Source organism: Tursiops truncatus, chromosome 17, assembly GCF_011762595.2.
Source record: "Tursiops truncatus isolate mTurTru1 chromosome 17, mTurTru1.mat.Y, whole genome shotgun sequence".
Classification (NCBI taxonomy): Eukaryota; Metazoa; Chordata; class Mammalia; order Artiodactyla; family Delphinidae; genus Tursiops; species Tursiops truncatus.
In genome coordinates, this window is record NC_047050.1 from 44,354,582 (window position 1) to 44,374,015 (window position 19,434).

Here is a 19,434-nt window from a genome sequence, read left to right on the forward strand (position 1 = left end):
CTGTACCCATTCTTGGGCTATTACTGGAACATATGCCATGGAAAATGAAGCAGCAAACCAAGAAAAAAGGCACAGGGCAGAGAGATGTGGTTCTTACTCTGGAGATGTCCCAGGATGACAACGGAGTAGCAGGTCCAGAGAGGAACTTATCTCCATTGGAAGAGAAGGACAGTGGACTTTGGAGGGGGATGGGGGGTGGGGAATGGGATCGATTGATCATTTGGAAAATAAATGTGACAGTTATCTGATAGACATGTTGTAGAAAAAATATCAGGTTGGAAACATCACAAACTGAGTAAACAGATAAAAGGTTTTTATAAGAAAGAAAACAACCATAGTTGCTCTATTGTGACTAGTATTTGCACAGTCACTGACTGCTTGCTATCCCTAAACTGTGAAAGAGATATATTGGATGAATGGTGGAAGATGAAACTAGATGGGGTTTGATAGAGTTAAGTCCTTATCTAAGGCAACAGGTGGACAAAACACACCATCTAAATTGATAAATCAAGGGATAGCTGTGTAAATTATTTAGAAATAGGAAGGTAATGACAGAATAGATGGCTAAAAGTGGAATTTGGTAGCCTCTAGACAGGAGGTTAAGAAGGCAAATGAGAGGTGGGTACTGCATTGTCTTAAAGTATCATGTTATCTTTAAAAAGTAAGCGTGTGTGCTTATACTATCTTTAAAAAGTAAGAAAAAAATTTGAAATTCATTTGTTGAGAATGAAACACAGAACAGCCAAACCTTGTCTCATAATGTAATTTTCAGGAAATACATGATCCATACAGGTTAAAATAGAAGTTGTTTCATCTCTGTCAATGTAGTATTAATTCGAAATAAATCATGATAAGCTTTCCATGCCCTCTTTATTTCTACAATTCATATGCATGGGCTAGATTACTGTCGGAACTTCCACAGATACTCGTTGGAAGTAGTGGTTATAAATTACACGTTTGCAAATTCGTTGCTCCCAACCAGGAGAAACAAAACTGCAAAAAAGTCAGTTTCATTCTGAATTGTTTCCGTAGCAACCATATTAAGCTGGAAGGATAAATTTTCTTTGTAATCGCTGCTTCTATTGAATTACAATGTAAATGTTGATGCTTGCCTGGAAACGTCAAATGACAACAGGTTTATGGGAGGGATTCAGTGGTTTGCAGCTCTGGAATCCCAGGCTGCAGAGTTAAGATGGAAGTGGTGTGTCTGAGCCATATTAGGGTCTGTTCAACCAAATTTCTTCACCTTATCAAAACCATGCCACTCCCTATCCGTCTAGGTCATGAAAGGATGCTCACCTATTTGTAAATCTAGTAATCTACCGTATCTGTTACACATCGGGACACGAAAAGTGTTTGCTGTGGATAAGTATGTTAAAAATGCAATTACGTAACAGACTCGGCGATCTTTGTGTTTTTCTCCCCCTCTGAGCACAACGTACACTTCAGTCCCGTACTCTTCCGACACTGTCAAACCGTCTTCTTAATGTGGGTATTAAAAGCCTTGTGGCGGTGCGGTTGCATTTGATTCCGGTTGGCTTGGGATCCCCGAGTTCAGCTCTCCTTAGTCCTTCCGTTTGACCCACAATCCCTAGTGGTTGCAGGTGTTGCTTTTTTTCCTGTTAACTTCTCTCCCTCAATTCCCCCCCACCCCCCGCCAAACCCCCCACCCCCCTTCCCAGGCCGGCCTCCGGGAAGAAGGGGAACGTAGCATGAAGTCTACTCGAAGCACTGACCCTCGGCTCCCACGGGCTGCCGCAGAGCTGCAAGCGTGCCGCCGCTGCTCTCAGGTAAACTTCGGAGTGAGTTACCTGCACTTGGAGAAGGGCCTTACCTGAGCGCGCCTCTGCCAATGGCAGCTCACCTGAGGGAACCCCGCAGCCAATCACCGCGCAGCTCGTCCCTCGGGCTTGTACCCTTTAGTGAAAGAATTCAGCTCCTTGCGAGAAAGTTACCTGTGGCCGCCCAAGTCCGCCACTTTGTGCTCTGTGGCTGCCCACTGCCACGATCCGGGAGGACTCCGCGCCGCCCGGCCGCCTCCGAGCTCGGGCCCCATGTGAGGGGGCCCCCCCTTATCCCACCTTTCCGGCTAGGTGAGGGCGCGAGCGGGCGAGCGAGCGAGATTGGTGAGGGGGGACGGAAAAGCAGAATTACCTGTAGCTCTTGTTCTGCCATCTCGGGCTCTCACACACCTTCACCTGCACAGACTTGAAAGTCCAGTTTCACCAGAGGCTGAGGCTCCAGGAAAAGGGGAGCGAGTTCATTGGATCAAACATGTCACAAGAGTCGGACAAGTAAGTGGATCACACGCGCCGGCTGCTGCTACTACCACTTTGGGTTGATGGCAACTGGTTTGTTATGTTTTTTGGTTTTTTTTTTTTTTTAGGTTGCTATTGTTGGTTTTTTTTTTTCTTCTTTCTTTTTTCTTTTTCTTTTTGGTGTATCCAGACTTTTCCAGATTATGTTTCTACCCTGGTTAAGGGGAGACACCCTGCAAGAATATGAATGTTTAATACCCCCTTTGGGCCTTGATACTAAAAGTAGGTTTTCCTCTTTCCTTCCTCCCTTACGAATGATCTAAGCCCCGGTCTCCCAGGACGAATCCTTGTATATTGGCAGAGGTTTTGGTAGAAGAGGGCGGGAGGCCTGTTATTCCCCCTCTCTTTTAGTTGCTCCCACCGCTCCAGGCTCCTAGGGCCATTTGGAAATTCAGCTGAGTTCCTTCGATTTGCCCAAAGGGCCTGCTGAAAAAAGCGGGTCTTGGCGGCTTTTGTGCGAGCGCAACAAAGAGCCTTTATCCTGCAGCAGAAACGGCCATCTTCCCGCACTGGGCCGGATGGTGTGCGTGTGCGCGCCCGCGTGTGCGCCCCCGACGGGAGGCGAGGCGCCGAGCGGCCCGGGTCTCGGGGGCAGCGGGGGCCGCCCCTACCCCCGTGCCCCCGCCCCCTCCCGCCCGCCCCCGAATGGCTTGGCCACCTTACGCAGGTGCGGGAGGACTGGGCCTTTCGGGAACGAGGGGGATTGATTTGAGGCCCCAGTTTGCGCCACGGTAAGGCGCTAAGGGGCGCCTGCAACTTATCTAGTCAGACCCGCCCGGACAGCCTCCGCGGCCTCGCGAGCTCGCCGCCCTCCGAGGCCCGGCCGGTCCAGGCGCCCCGCTCCGGAGGCCGCCACCTCGGGCGTGGCTAGCGGGACGGAGCGAGTGCGCCGGGGCCTCCCTAGGCGACTCTCGCCTGAAAAGGCGGGGAGCCCGGCTTCCCGCGCCTCCTAAGGCCAGCCGGGGGGCGCGTCCGCCCCGTCCGTGACGGGAACTCTAGACGCGCCGGGGCTCGGCAGCCTGAGCCGCGGGGCGCCGGGCCCGGGTCCCGTCTCGTCCAGGCGGCCTCCCAGCAGGCCTGGCCCCCGCCTCCCGGCCGGCTTTGTGCTGCCAGGGGGAGGTGGGGCGGAGGGCGGGAGCGAGCGGGAGCCGGAGGTGGGTCCCGCGGCCCTGCCCGGGATTCGGTGGCGACGCTGCCTTCCCCCTCCTGGCGGGCGCGTCCTATCGGGAGTGCGTGGAGGCCGCCTTTCCGCTTTTCCTGGTCGCTTTACCCCGGCGGTGCGGCCACCCCAAGGAGACCTTCCACAGGGCGTTTCCGCGGGGGGAGGGCCGGAGGCCGCGGGCTGCCGGCGCCTCTCCTGGAGAAGTGGCCTGGGACCCGTCCCAAATCGAGGGACCCTGAGGGGGGCAGCAGGAATGCCCTGTGGACCTGCCCAGGGATGGAGGGGACCATCCTCAAAGTTAAGCCCCGGGTAGGGTAGGTGTAGCTAACGTCACAGGCTATCATACTTAAGAAAAACTACCAGATATTAGTACCACTTTACCCACTAATGAAAAATTAAGTGCGAGCTACACACCGGAGGGGAGGACCTAGTTACAGTACAAACACGGGCCGAGGTCGGGAGCAGGGGTGGGACTGGGAAAGTGTGGGTTTGAGTGTACCCCCGCTCCCACCCCCAATTCTCTCCGTAACCTTTAAGAACTCACTCCTCGAGCTTGGAAACTTCAGTAGCCAAAAGCCGAGATGGCAGCACGGTTTTTCTGGTTTGTTTCGATCTTCGTGTCAAAAATGGTTGCGAATCTAGTGACTCTTGGATAAGTCTTACTGTAATTCCTTATTTAACACGATTAACATTCGGTTGCACCACTTCGTTTTGTGATACAACGGGACTCAAATGAATTTAGGATGAAAACAGATTGGCTTTTAACCGATTGTACTTAGCACCAATGAAGATCATTTATTTAGTATTGAAAATTAGTTCTAATATAGTCGATATTGTGTTAACTTTGGTGACGGATTGTAACTAGATTTATTGTGCGAATCGTTTCGTGACCTATATAGACATCAAATCACTATGTTGTACACTTGAAAATAATATTTGAATGTGAATTATACTTCAATTAAAAATAAATTTAAAGAAAGAAAATAAGCAATAAAACTAGCAATCTAGTTCACTGCGATACATTACCTAATTTTTATGGGTAATAACTATCTAGGGTTATGTATACTTACACTTAATGAAAGTAACTTTTATCTAGCGATGGTTTCCAAGACTTCATTTCGTTTCCTGGGAAAAGTAATACTAACAATACCTCAAAGAGACTGTTGAACCCCATTTACGTCTCTTTGCCTAGACTATGGAGAAATGCTTGAAATTAATAAATGATTTTTGGATCATTTTTGCAGATTCTAGCCTAGTTTTTTAATGGCTGGCTGGCAGGGGTGGGCCCAGGTTTTATGAGCTTGAAGCTTATGCAATTGTGTTAGGTGGAGTAGGGGTGAGGGCTCTTAAAAAAAAAAAAAAAAAAACCAAAAAAAGAAAAACCCATGTGAGCCTGTTTCTGGAGCTTCCTGCCAGAGCAAACGGGAGTCCTGGAGCTTGAACTTTATCAACTTTTCGGTAAATCCCTGTAGGAGGCTTGTCTGTATTTTCTGGAACTAACCTAAAGGAATACACGAAGGACTTTTTTTTCTATAAACCAATCAAAGTGTAGGTAAGCTTTTGGATAGCATACGAAGATAATTCCAGTTAGCAAGTCTGGACTGAAGTAGCATCATCTTTTTTATAGTCGTGAAGTTTTCAGATTGACACGATCTGCTTTTTATGTTCTGCAATGTTGATGCTATCGCTATTTAAAACAAAGTATTTTTAGGACAGTTTGTCTTTGTACATATTTAGAATTTTTCTGCTCCCCCTTTCTAACATTTTGTGGAGATTTATGACCTTTGTCAACAAGCATGGGTATCCTAGCCGCCCAATGATAGATTTAGAAACTCTTATTTTATTGCCAAAATATTCAGAATATATATATATATATATGATTTATTTGAAACAGGTGTTTTTCATTACCTATATGTGTTTTCTGATTACCTACCATTTGCAACACATTCAGATAGGTAGTGTAGGAGAATAAAAAGACGTATAAAGTGGGCCATGTCCTCAAGGGACTTACACTCTAGTGGAAGATGAAACAGTAACAGATATCACATAAATCCCCCTTCTCCCTATCCACCCCGCTTTTGCCTTAGGACGATTACCTTTAGTCATTCTGTGTGTTTTGTCTTAAGGAGTCCAGCCATTATTCTAGAAAGGAAAATGTCCAAAGTTATAGATACCTCATGTGGGTAGCATTTCAAGTAATGGGATGAAATATTTTAATTAATCTTTCTACTCTTTAGTTTTATAAATGGATATGTTTCCATTTAGCTATATAATTTTTTTTTCTTTTCTTTTCTTTTTTTTTTTTGGCCACGCCACGCAGGTTGCGGGATCTTAGTTCCCCGACCAGGGGTTGAACCCGGGCCACGGCAGTGAAAGCATGGAGTCCTAACCATTGGACCACCAAGGAGTTCCCTATATTATCTTTTAATATCACCAATACTGAGTTAATCATATCTTCCTCGAAGCAATAAAAATACCCACTCATTTATTCAACAAATATATCTTGAGTGCCACTATATACTGAGCGTTGATCCTGGCACTGAGATTCATTAGCAAATAGGACAAACTGCCGGCCATTGTGGTGCTACCATTGTAGTTCCAGGAAACAGTAAATCAATAAAGAAGGAAATACATAACAAGTTAGATGATGATAAATGCTACAAAGGGAAGCAAAGCAGGCTAAAGGGATTGAGAGTAACGGGGAATTATTTTATATAAGGTGCTCAGGGATGGCCTCTCTGATGAGATGACCTTTGAGCAGAAACCTGAAGTGAGATCAAGCACTGAAGATACTTGGGATAAGAGTGTTACAGGCAGATGGATGAGCAAGTGCAAAGACCCTGAGGTGGGAGAGTACTTAGCATATTCTAGGATCAGAAAGGAGCCCAGTGTGGGTGAATCAGAGACTTAGAGAGACAGTGGTCCCATTAAGTAAACTAAGATAATCAGTTCTCTACTTAATAGTCCAGACACTTGTACACTCAAAACCAGACAACACTATACTTACAAATACAGTAAATACAGAATCAGCTAATAGTGTCAGTCTTGTATCTTTCCCCAGGTGTCACCAGCTTAATGGCTAAAGTCCAGTGTTCTCTTCCCTACAATGGATTAAATCTTGCACGCTTCTTAATTTAGAGATGAAAAAAATGCACACATACTGGATGACCCCTGGGAATTAGAACTGAAGAAGAGGGACCAACGTGGTGTTTGCTCTGACACTCATACATGTCTAAACCTCTTAATTTAACCTGCCGCCCTTCCTGGCTATCTCAACCCTAAATTAGCCTCCAGTTCACCCTCTCTTTCTCTCATCCGCATTCAATTTCTGCAAACTTGTATCCATCAGAAAACAGACTGGGCCACTGTGTTTGGAAGTGAGACACTGCAAACAGTGTGCTTTGGTTAGTTTTGCATCTTCGGTGAAATAAACTAATATACAGGCAAAATTAACTTACCTGAAAAATGAGAAAATGCTAGACAACAATATAGAAGTCTGGACTGATTGGAAAAAAAAAAGGTTGAAGATAATTATGTATGTGCTTAGTAATAGGAATGTCCATAGGCATTCTTTAAATCACTGCAACACAAACTCATCTGATTACAAAAATATATCACCTGAGGCACTTGGTAAAACTACACTCCCTGTGCCCCACCCCAGAGTTATGGAATCAGATTCTCCAGAGAGGGGCCAAGGCATGTGCATTGGGTTATTTAGCAAAATAATGCTTTAAGTGAGTATGTTACCTAATAAATTCAATTTATATATCCCTTCTCAGGTGTATATCCAGCATATAAGTGAAATGAAACCTGTAGGCTTTGTGTTCATTCTGCTACTTTTGGATGAGCAGCTTCTGATATCTTAACTAGGGTTTAAGAGTTCTTAGGCCTTCTCTCAATGTTGTTTACTTTCATTGTGTTGCTGAACTGTCCCTTCTGGAAGAATGGGATCCTTTTGACAAGTCATATTTCCAGAGCTGCTAAACACCTGATTGGGAGTGATGTCACCCATGTGGCCTTCTGCCAGGCCCAGAGTTAAAAGGTCAAACTCAGATTTTAGGCTGGATCCCACTCACTAGGGAGCTGGGTTGGAGTTAGAAGGCCAACCTTGTCCTTCCATAGTTTTACATTAGAAGATAAAATTAGTGTTCATTTTTCTGGGCACAGTTTATTTCATTGAATTTAGATTCTATTTTGTAGCACAAAGTCAAAGATAACGAGTTCTGATCTGTACAATCTGATGCTGGTCCTTGGTGAAATATTTAATGGGATGATGGTTGCAGTTTCATCTCTAGGGCTAATGGTAGCTTTAAGTATTACCCTAATAAGATGGTACTAGGCTTTCTGTTGATCTGTAATTAGGTCCTGTTTTAAACCAACCGCAGAGACTAGGCCACCCAAATGGACCCAGTGCCATCTGATTTAAGGAGGATTAAAAGTAAGTGCTGGAGCAGTGATGAAGAGCTGTATCTAGCAATTTCTACTATACTCTGCAAAGTCAAACAGAGAATTTATACATATAGCCAAGTAAGTCAAACATACATAACATTTATACACCACCACCACCCAAGAACCCCTAGAAGTGTTTGTTTGAAATCTATAGATAATTTAAACAAGATTATTATTTTGATGTTTGGTTATTGAATCTAGTTTTCTTTTAAAGACTTAGGTAACTCAGGCAAATGCTTTGGTTCCTCTCTGTGACTTTGATACAACCAGGCATACGTTTCAGGTTAAAAAATAAACAATTTGGTTAAATTGTATTTTCCCTCTTATTTTGTCCTTAGTCTGAAGCAACATTTTTTCCCCCTCTTTCCCTCCCTCCCTCCCTCCCTCCCTTCTTTCCTTCCTTGGTCTGTCTCCTGATGCCACTTTGCTGATTTTTTTCCCTCCCATATTACTTGATAGGAATTTACACATGCACTTCTTCCATGCAGTGATATAAATATGAATCTGATTTTAGGTGTTCTTTTAGCCAGTGAACTTTGCTGTGTTCTCTTAGCATTTATAGCAACAGCAACCCATTCTTTTCACCTGAGCCAAGGGTTAAGATGATGGCAGCAGGTGATGGTACCTTATCTAATTCAAGTCAACTGAGCTTAACCTTGGAAAATGTTTACTTTTAAGTTCTTCTTAGTATAAGGCAAGCCTTGTCCTAAATTAGAGTCCTCACTCATGATCCCTGATACTCACTTCGGGGTGCAGGCACTCTCTTCCTTTTCAAAAGGTATTCAGGGATTCCTGCTCAATTATAAAAAGTGAGGTCTAGGCTGAAACAGGGTAATGATTGGTTTGGCAAACTTGTCCAGGAAAAATTCCTTAGCGAGCAGCAACAGGCTGAATAGGAATTTCTGCTTTGGCCCAGGAGGATGGGTGGGTTGCTTAGTAACAACAACATATACCTGGAAGTCCCTCAGACAGCTTCACAGGTCTTCAAACGGAAGCCTCCAAAATTCAGATTCACTCTACCCTCCACCTGCCCTGCATATTTCCATCCATTAGAGAAGTCCTGGCTCCTTGCTTTCATTTTATTTATCCATCCATCTATCCATCCATCCATCCATCCATCCTCCATCACCAGAAAATTACATTTTATGCTGTAAATCTTTTAATGGTCTGTGGTAGAAAGGACTGGGCTATAATGGGGTAAGTGGGGTAGAAGCAAGGAAGTACTTCTTTAGGGATCTACCCCCAACTTCCACCCCCATTTATATTGGGAAGGGAATTAAGTGTTTTAGCGTGATGTGTTCTGGTGAGTAGCAGGATTAAAGCAGTATTATTTTTAAAAACAGCACATTTTGATTTGCTCTATAAAATGCCCACCAAGCACACATTTTTAGAGCTCTGTGGAAAGTACTTAAAAAGCTGATACATTTCAGGGGATTTCGATGTACATTTTGAGAATCTGTCCGGGTTATGGAGATTGACCGAGCATTTGAATGGGCCTTCAGTGGAAAGCAATCACTGCCTGTGGCGATGAAGAGGCTAATTTTACTTTGTAATGAACAGGGCAATGAACTTTGTGGGGAGCATTTTTAAAGTGGTCTGACTTCACATTCACTCCCAAGGAAATGCTTCCTTTACAAGTGTGAATGCAGACACCCCCCAGAGCAGAAAGGGAAGCAAGATTCGCCTGTTGCTTCTTTTTATTTTGGCGCCAGCCTTTCGTCCAAATGGTGGATGTGCACGTGTAACAAACACCCCAGGGCCAGAGTCTCTTTCTTAAGCCTTCTGAATTTAGATCGGGGTTTCAGAAAACGGGGAAAGGTTGAAGCGAAGGGGAGAAGAATGGAGAAAAGAGAGGAAGAAAAAAGGAGCAGGGAGAAACTATGCTTTAGCCCCCTTTGAGTTGCCAGCCTTTTCTCAGTAGCATGAGATTTGCCATGCTCTGGCGGCAGAGCTGGGCTCTAAGAGAGGATGACGTGTGCTGTTTATCCTCCTGGCGGATTGATTCTGATTTTAACTTGATGCCTTGAATCCTAGATCTAGGACGAGCCTTACAGATCATACAGAGTCTGTGAGTAACCAAGAGTAGGATTTGGAGCTGAAAGTTTGATTTGAGGAAAAAAGTGCCTTACATTCTTTCTTGTGTGTTGCATACTGGCGTTGTATGAATTGAAAATCTGAGGTTTTGATTAAGTAAAAAAATATACTCCGTTTTTTTGGTAGGGAGATTGAGAACAGGGGAGGCATTGCCTATTTGCTTCTTAAGATATGAACGTGAGTATACGAAACACGTGGTTAAGGTTCCGACAGCATTTCTGTGAGTTAAAATGGCCTTTCCTTCCCACACTCACCCCAAATCATTGGTTTTAGTTCTCAGTTCAGTGAGCCTCAGAAAATAACTGCTTTCTTTACTTCTTGGATCTAACTTTTCAAAGCAGCAAGGAACAAAGGTAGCTTTTGCCTCTTCCCTGTATTGCCAATAAGATAATTAACATAAGATCAGAGGGTTTGTCTTTCATTATTTTTCACCTGTAAAATGAAGTTGAACTAAATGATCTCTGAGGATAATCACCTGCTCCAACATTCTGTGAGTCTCATTTTCTCCCTTCCAGTGGGGTCTGGGCTGGTGGCGGCTCACAGAATGATGATGTTAACAAGAGAGGAGACTACAGGGCACAGTGGGACCTGCTTCTGCTCCCAGGCCCCCCTCAAATCATTTTATTTTAGCAAAATAAAAGGTGGTTTAAGATGACAAAGAAACAGACTTCTGGCCGGCGAGAGGAATTCAGAGGGCCACACGGAATTCAGCATCTAAGCGGTAAGATCAATGGTTTACTTAGTGGACCCCCTCACAGCCTCACTGGGCTGGTAGATAAAGGTACAAGAAAATCAGATAAAAAGGGCTGGCAGGTACTCTGAGAACCCCCTTCCAGAACAGCACCCAGGAAGTGGTTTACTCTGCGCAGGCTCGTAGAGTGAAGGAGAGGCAGTATTGGAATGGACGGAACATTGAATAAAATTTAGTAAAATGCAAACAGCAACAAATGGGCCTTCTCCTCTTGCCTCTTGCTGCCCTTTCCTCCCCCTTTTCCTCCTCCCTTCATCCTTCCCCTCCCATGCCCCACTTCCAGATTCCTCCTCCTCTTGATAAAACATAATTCAGGGACACCTACTGTCAACCAGTATTGCCAAGCCAATGGTTTAATAAGTGTTCAGAAAAGGTATTAAATAATATAAGAATAAGAATAGCACCTGCAGTTTCACTTCGATTGTAAGACAATATACACAGGGAACCCTGCTCAATGTGATGTGGCAGCCTGGATGGGAGGGGAGTCTGGGGGAGAATGGATACACGTATATGTATGGCTGGGTCGCTTTGCTGTGCACCTGAAACTCTCACAACATTGTTAATCGGCTATACTCCAATATAAAATAAAAAGTTAAAAAAAAAGACAATATATGATTTCACTCCGGGGCACACAAATGACTATTCATGTAGGTCAGGAATAAAATCTCCTTCTCTGGTATCCTATTGTGTTATAAGATTTAGAAGTCTCTGAAGTCCATTTTCTCTGAAGTCAGTGTTGGTAGCAGGAAAAAATGGATTGAAGCCCCTGGAAGTTCTCAAGTAGAGGATTTTGATAGGTTAGAAGAGCCTTTAAGTACATTTATGCTTCCTGTGCAGACCACGGTTTTTAGCTGCTTTGGAATCGTGGTGGCTACTTTTAAAACTATGTCTATCTGACATAGTTTTGGAAACATTTTAAAAAAGGACAAACGTCTCAATAGAAATATGGTCCAGAAACATGAGTAGACAGTTCACAAAAGCTACAAGTGATTAATAGACATATAAAATAATATTCAGTTTATTAATAATCCAAGAAATATAGATTACAGAACAGGGAAGCTCAAGGTTTCCCTGTCAAATTGGCCAAGATTAACAAAACTGGGTTTCGGTAAAATACATTTCTAGAAGGATTATACATTCTTACAAACTTTCTGGAAGACAGTTTAGCAAAACTGGTTGAAATGGGCCTACCTTCTGACACCTGAATTCCAGTTTTAGGGCTTTATCTTAAGGAAGTAATCAAGGATATTAATTGTAGGAATATTTTTTAAAGTGAAAAATCAGCAAAGCTCTAAGTGCCCAGATACAGAGGACTGGTTTAGTAAATCACAGTTCAGCGGTAAGCATTATAAATCAGATTATGGAAGAATATTTAATGACAGGAAAAATGTTCATGGTGTATTATGTTAGAAGGTTTTCAGGCATAGAAAATAAATAATAAACTATGATAATAAAACCACAGTAGGTTAACAGTGGTTTGCTCTCTGCATGGAGAAATTATAGATGCTTTTGTCTCTTATTTGTTCTTCTCTGTATTCTAGTTTGCTGAAGTGAGCTTGTACTGTTCTTGTAATTAGAAAAATTTTAAGGTTATTTAAAAAAGAAGTCATTTGGCCATGGAGAGATTTAAAAATAACACACACACAGCTGAAATAAAACGGGAAAGCCTGCTTGCTTGCTTGTTCCTGGTAGAATTCAGCTGTTCCCTCCCTGCTGATAGAGGCATGTCACTCAGCTCTTCACTGCTGGTATGCCACGTGTGTCTTCTGCACTGTGCCTCACTCACCTGTACACTTTTGGGTTAGTGTCTCAACAACCCTGTCTCTTTGGATTTGACCAATTATCAAGTGCACCTATTTTTCAAAATAGTACACCCAGGTGTGGGAGTTTCCAGCCTTTGTATAACTTGCAGCTGGGGGCGTGGGGGGAGGGGGCGTGGGGAGCGGTGGTGGTGACTAAGCAGAAGAGAAACCTTTTCATCCACTCAGTAGGCTGCATGCGCCTGCGCAGTTTACCTTGGAGAAAAGTCTCTGGAGGCGGGGCTGCCTTCCATGCCATCTCTGACCTAACCTGAGTGGGTGCTCTTGGGAACGACTCGGTGGTAGGTCCAGTTGTATTTAATCTTTTTTCAGGACTAGGGAGAACCCGGAATATGACTTCCTTTAAAAACAAAAAGTAGTTGTAGGCACGGTTGAGTTATTATTTTTTTTAAACAACATTTTTTCCGTAACATAGACTTGCTTTTCCCTGGAGGGCCAAGCGTGTGAGTCATGTACCTGCTTCTACAAGCTGGTACATAGATCATGCCAGACGCGAGATGGAGTCTGTTAGTTAAGCTGTGTGAGATTGCATCACTGAATTTTCTGCAGGCGTCTTTAATGGAAGCTTTGTCGCAAATGTGAAGTTATTTACTTATCAGCCTATCCAAGGAGCATCCACCAGGGAACAGAAAGTACACGATGTGAACTTGGAGGGAGAACGTGGCCTCACAGAATCACTTAAGTTGCCAAAAATATGTCAGGGAAAAAACGGGGGAGGGGCGAGGTTTAAACAAAAAGGAAATGAACTTTGCTAATGTGAGCAAAACCAAAGCAACGTTAGGTTGTGGGAATCAACACAGAGTTTGTGATTATACTTTTTGGTTGTGGATTCAAAGGTGAAATTTGCAATTGTCCCCTTCTCTCCCATGCCTACCTGGCTTCCCCTCCCCCATACTTTCCTTCTCATTGTGCAGAAATTCATCAGCTCTCAAATACTGTACCTTACATTTTCAAAAATCGTTATCGATTTTGGTCGTTCAAAGTCTAAATAAAGGTGCATATCCTTGTAGGGCTTGCGAGAAGGAGATTAGGAAGGGCTACGGTTTGTCTTTTTATCCTGTGTTTATCCAATTTCAGTAAATAGCCTGAAAGGTGTGTTTTGTATTCAGCCACGCAGGACCACAAATTTGCTTTTTGAATTTGCCCACAAATCTTGGGACACAGTTCATTTATCACTCCTAGTGTCCTGAAGTTGAATCGGCTGGCGGTTGTACCTGTTTCTCTTCTCTTTTCCTCATTTAAAAGACGCACATCCTTTTTTTGGGTTCCTGATCCTAATTTACAGTAAAATACCTATGTGGTCGATACCCAGGGCACATTTAATTACAAGTTGGGAGTGTTTCTCTTGCAACATAACCTACGGTTGGCCAGGTGAACCAAATTGAACATGATATTCTGAGATTTTGTTGTTGTTGTGCCAGATATTCCTGGAATATGGAAGAAATTGAAAATGTTTTTATGAATCTGAGGTTTTTATTGTATTTACTGTTTGATGGATTATTTTATAAATCACAGTTTTGAAGCATTTCTGAATGACCTACCTCACTGTTTTCAATGCTATGGTGGAGGCCGACTTTTGTTGCAACTATTTTATGGTGCAGTTTTGCACTTGCCGTGTGTTTTCTTTTTTAAGCACCATTTCTTGGGGAGGCTTTTTTTTCCTGATTATGCAGATACTATAAGGCCATGAGAAAAAACTGGAAACTAGAGAAAGGTATATAGAAGAGAAGTCACTCATAATTCCAGGGCCCTAACACTTCATATATTTTCTTACCGTTATGAATGTGGTTATAAAAGTGTACAAATTATAATCTCCCGTTTTTACATCATTCATGCCATTCTGCATTTTCTACTTAATGCCTTATTATTGGCATTTCACTAGTCTCTTAAGTATACTTCTACATAGCATTTAAAGATGAAATCTACCATCTCCTATTTTTTATGTTTAGGTTGTTTTACTTTTTCATTATTATAAATCATGCTTATATATAAATCTTTGTATCTCTGCTTATTACTTTAGAATAAGTTTTTGGAAGTATAAGAACAAAAGATAAATATTTGTAGGTTCTTGATTCATACTTTGAAAATGACTTCTAGATAGGTTGTAAAAATTTCTGTTTTCTCCCAACAGTGTTTGAGAGTGTCTTTCTCACATCTTGTCACCAGTCTATGAGATTTATAATTTTTTGGCCAATTTGAACAGCAAAAAAAGTGAATTTTTGTTTTAAATTGCAGTCTGATAGTTAATGAGGTTAAACATTTTCTCAGATGTTTATTCGTCATTTAAGTTTCTTTTTTTACCAAAGATCTTGTTTTTGCCTTGGCTACTACATACAGTTATTTTTTTGTGTCTTGGACGAGGGGACCTTGGGGTTGAGATCGAGCTATGCTTCCCTCTGGCCTCTGCCCGGGGAAAAGGGCACCTTACAACATCTATACAAATGTACCATATGGGCTAGAAGTAGTCTGTTCTTAATTTTCACTCTTTTTTTTTTTTTTTTGAATTGGGATGCTGATATTTTTATTATTGATTTGTGAGCGCTTTTTACACACCTAAAATTATTAACTGTCTTGTCAAAATTCTGGCTATAATTTCCTCAAGTTCTTGGTTACCATTTAGTTTCATGATTTAAAAAATATTCAGAGCTTTAGATATTTTTTTAAAATATTTTTAAAATATAAATTTATTTATTTATTTTTGGCTGCACTGGGTCTTGTTGCTGTGCATGGGCTTTCTCTAGTTGGGGCGAGCGGGGGCTACTCTTCCTTGCGGTGCGTGGGCTTCTCATTGCAGTGGCTTCTCTTGTTGCGGAGCACGGGCTCTAGGCGCGCGGGCTTCAGTAGTTGTGGCACACGTGCTTAGTTGCTCCGTGGCAAGTGGGATCTTCCCAGGCCAGGGCTCGAACCCGTGTCCCCTGGACTGGCAGGCGGGTTCTTAACCACTACACCACCAGGGAAGTCCCAGAGCTTTAGATTTTTTGATGTCAAATGTATTGTTCTTATGAGTGGGAGTACTTTCATTACTTTCAAATGTGCAAAGTTTGAGATCAACCTTTGTGGACTTAACTCATTAAAATCTTTTCCTTTATTTTAGCCTTATTTTTATGGTTATTTAAAAAGCTCTTTAAAGATGATTAATTCATACTTAATTGTAAAAACATTAGAGAATACAACTACTCTCAAAACTACCACTCAAAGTTATTAATAGTAACACTGCTAACACTCTGACATCTATATTTTTACTTTTTTCTATGCCTGTACATACAAATATACTATGTATACAGAAATGAGATAGTAATTTATATACTGTTTAGTAACTTATTTTTTAAGTTAATATTGATATAGCTTTTCATGGTGGTAAATAATTTTAACGGCCCATAGTTTTACATTGAATGGAAACGTCCAGATTAATTTAACCAGTTCCCTGTTGTACATTTAAAATTTTCATGTTTTTTACTATTAAAGTCAATATTTGCATGACTTATAGCTAAATCTTTACACACTTCTTAGTTTTGTCCTTGGTATACATTCCAATGAATAGACATCCCTGATCAAAAGCCATCCTCTTTTTATTTTTATTATTTATTTTTTTACATCTTTATTGGAGTATAATTGCTTTACAATGGTGTGTTAGTTTCTGCTTTATAACAAAGTGAATCAGTTATACATATACATATGTTCCCATATCTCTTCCCTCTTGCGTCTCCCTCCCTCCCACCCTCCCTAACCCACCCCTCCAGGCGGTCACAAAGCACCGAGCTGATCTCCCTGTGCTATGCGGCTCCCACAAGCTATCTATTTTACGTTTGGTAGTGTATATATGTCCATGCCACTCTCTCGCTTTGTCACAGCTTACCCTTCCCCCTCCCCATATCCTCAAGTCCATTCTCTAGTACGTCTGTGTCTTTATTCCCGTCTTACCCTAGGTTCTTCATGACATTAAAAGCCATCCTGTTTTTAAAGATATTTGGTTCATATTTCCAAATTGCCATCCAAAAATCCTCTCCTCATTAACACTCCCATCAACACTGTATCTGAGGGAGGATTTCACCTTCCTTCTCCAGCAATTCATATTATCCTCTTTTTTCTTAATTTATTTTTTTAAATTGAAGGATAGTTGATTTACAATGTTGTGTTAGTTTCAGGTGTGCAGCAAAGTGATTCAGTTTTTTATATATTCATATATATATATATATATATATATATATATATACTTTTTTTCAGATTCTTTTCCCTTATAGGTTATTACAAAATATTGAGTATAGTTCCCTGGGCTATACAGTAGGTCCTTGTTCGTTATCTATTTTATATATAGTAGTGTGTATTTGTTCTTCTTTTTAGTCTTTGCCAATTTGATAGGGTGAAATGGTAATTTGTTTTGAATTGCATTTCTTTCCATTTACTCAAATTGTATTTTCTCAGGAGAACTTTATGTTTTGTTTTGTTTTCTTAATGTATATATGTAGTATTTTGATATTTTAAAAGCTCTTCTTGGGGTTTTATAGAGAGTTCAGCATTAGTAAAAAGAGTTTATCAGCAGTAGGCCCAGCCGTGGTCTCTTCTCTTGGTACAAGTCATTGTGTCTGAGAACTGTCTCTAATTCACAGCTCCCATCCCTTGCCAATGAAAGCAGGGACCCAGGCCTTCACTCAGGCTCCTTAATCAAAGGCCATAAATTCAGGGAACTTAGTCAAGGGTTAGGGAGCCCATGTCTCCAAGCTGACTGGTGATGACTAAGCTCAGGATGAATACATCCAAACAACAAATGGGTGGTCACCGTACATACAAATCTCTTCCACTTCATGATTTATTGAGTGCCTACAGGCCAGGTACAGAGCCGGGCACCATGCCAGGCACGGAGACCACAAAGATTAGACAGACTACTAGTTTAAGGTCTGAGGACCTTAAACAATATAATTAGAAAAAAACGCAATTTATTTTAAAAATGCACATTTACCTTTCATTCTTGAGGTAATTAGTTGTGGGAAAAGTGGAGGCAGGCAGGTCCAAAATCCTGTGAGTCTTCCAATTTTCTGCCTTATTTTGACTTGAAAAGATCTTCCACTATTTTTCATTTCTCAGGTTTGATTAGGCTTGCATCCATTCCCTTTTTTTTTTTTATCTATTACTAGTGGTTAAGAAACAGTTTGGTTGTTTATCTAAACAGTACGGCTATTTAAAGTGGAGTCACTTTTCAGAGGTAAATCTCCAGGGCTCTATAATTAAACTTTTTATTCAAAACTTTTCTAGAGCTACGGGTGAAAACTTCTGTTTTTGTTCTCTGTCATAGGTATGTTGCTTGTAGCGTTAAAGGTAACATCTGTGGGAACTGGGAATTTGTGGAAGTAATTTGGTACTTTTCTAAACTGAAGTATAACATGAAAACATCTAGGACAATTAGAAAGTTATTTTAAAATCGTTGGTGACATTAGAGCCAGCTGTACTAATCAGGAACTCATTATCTGGTCTGAATTATCCAGGCTGTTTTCTTCTATCTTCCTCTTATAGTTAACCTTTTAGATATATAATTTTTTTTTCTGTACATATCTAATAGAGAGGGCGTGAAAAGGAAAATTCAGCTTAATTAGTTTGGCTACTGATTAAAAGAAAAAAAAATCTAATTCCAGTAGAAGGTTGAACTCATTATTTTAAATACATTCTTTGATTATCTAGGATTTCATGTGATACGTGTTACACCTTCTATTTTTTCAAATGTTCTTGAAGCTGTAAAACTAAGGATTGTTTGATTAGGAATTCTAGCATTTGCAAGCTATAAATAATGGTCTTCCCCATGAAACCACTATGCCGATGAAGGGAAGTTTTTAAGTAATTGGTCATATTGCGTATTTTTCTCTTTTTTCCAACCTAACTTTATAATATAAATGTTTGGCCATGATTTTATGATTTTTTTCTAAATATTTTAATAGCTGCAGGGCATTATGTGCTGTGGACTTACTGTCATCGACTTACACGTAGGTTACGTGTAGTTTGTTGCCATGGTTTTCACTATTATAAAATCATACTTTTATAAAATCTTCAGACATAAAATCTTTCAAGATTTGAGAGTATTTCCTAGAATGAGTTTCTACAAGTGGAATTTACTGGATTCAAATGAACAAATATTAAAAAGTTATTTCATTACACAAAAACTGTAAATAAATTCAGGGAGAAAAAAATAAATGCCCCTTTTATATTTCTTTATCTCCTACCATTTTCAACAGAATTTTGACAATTTGTTGGATAGCCTTATAGATGTGTTTCTAGGCATTATATCCCATATGAATGTGTATGTGTTTGAGAATCTACAAAATTTTCACAAGTAAATTATTTTATATATTGTTTTATGATTTTGACTGTTCTATGTCAATAATACCAAATCACCTTTTTGGTTGCACAGTATTCTGCAGTATGAACATACGAATGACTAAAGGATAAATTCATAGAAGTGGAACTTCTGGGGCAAAGGTTTTGCATATTGAAATCTTAGATTGTTCTCCAAAAATGCTGCTTTAATTTATACACCAGTCAATAACGTTAGAATATGCTCATTTCTGCCTACCCTCAATCAATGGATCTTATCAGTCTTCAGAGTTTTTGCTAACACAAAAAATTAGTCTCATAATTCACATTTCTTGAATTCTTTTCACATATTTAAAAGCCATTATATTTTTCCCCACTGTGGACTGTTAAGGTTCTTTGCCTGTTTTTCTGTTTTGTTGTTGGCCTTTTAAAAAACAAGGTTTTATTGAGGTATGATTGACACACAAAGAATTGCATGTATTTAATAATGTGTACAATCAAAGAGTTTGTACATGTGCAAACACCTGTGATACCATCACC

At 41.0% G+C, this 19,434-nt stretch overlaps 1 protein-coding gene across 4 annotated transcripts in view; it reads left to right on the forward strand.

The window, feature by feature from the left end:
* The first annotated feature begins 1,674 nt into the window (after positions 1-1,674).
* Positions 1,675-19,434, forward strand: part of GRHL2 (grainyhead like transcription factor 2) — a 165,776-nt gene continuing 148,016 nt past the window's right edge. For 2 of the 4 annotated variants that reach the window (XM_019925041.3, XM_033843184.2), the window contains exons 1-2: positions 1,675-2,093; positions 2,207-2,294. In XM_019925041.3, coding sequence (XP_019780600.3) covers positions 1,853-2,093; positions 2,207-2,294 — 329 coding nt within the window. In that variant the 5' untranslated portion in view covers positions 1,675-1,852. The remainder of the gene's footprint in view (positions 2,094-2,206; positions 2,295-19,434) is intronic. The other 2 variants (XM_033843185.2, XM_019925043.3) reach the window with 2 other exon arrangements.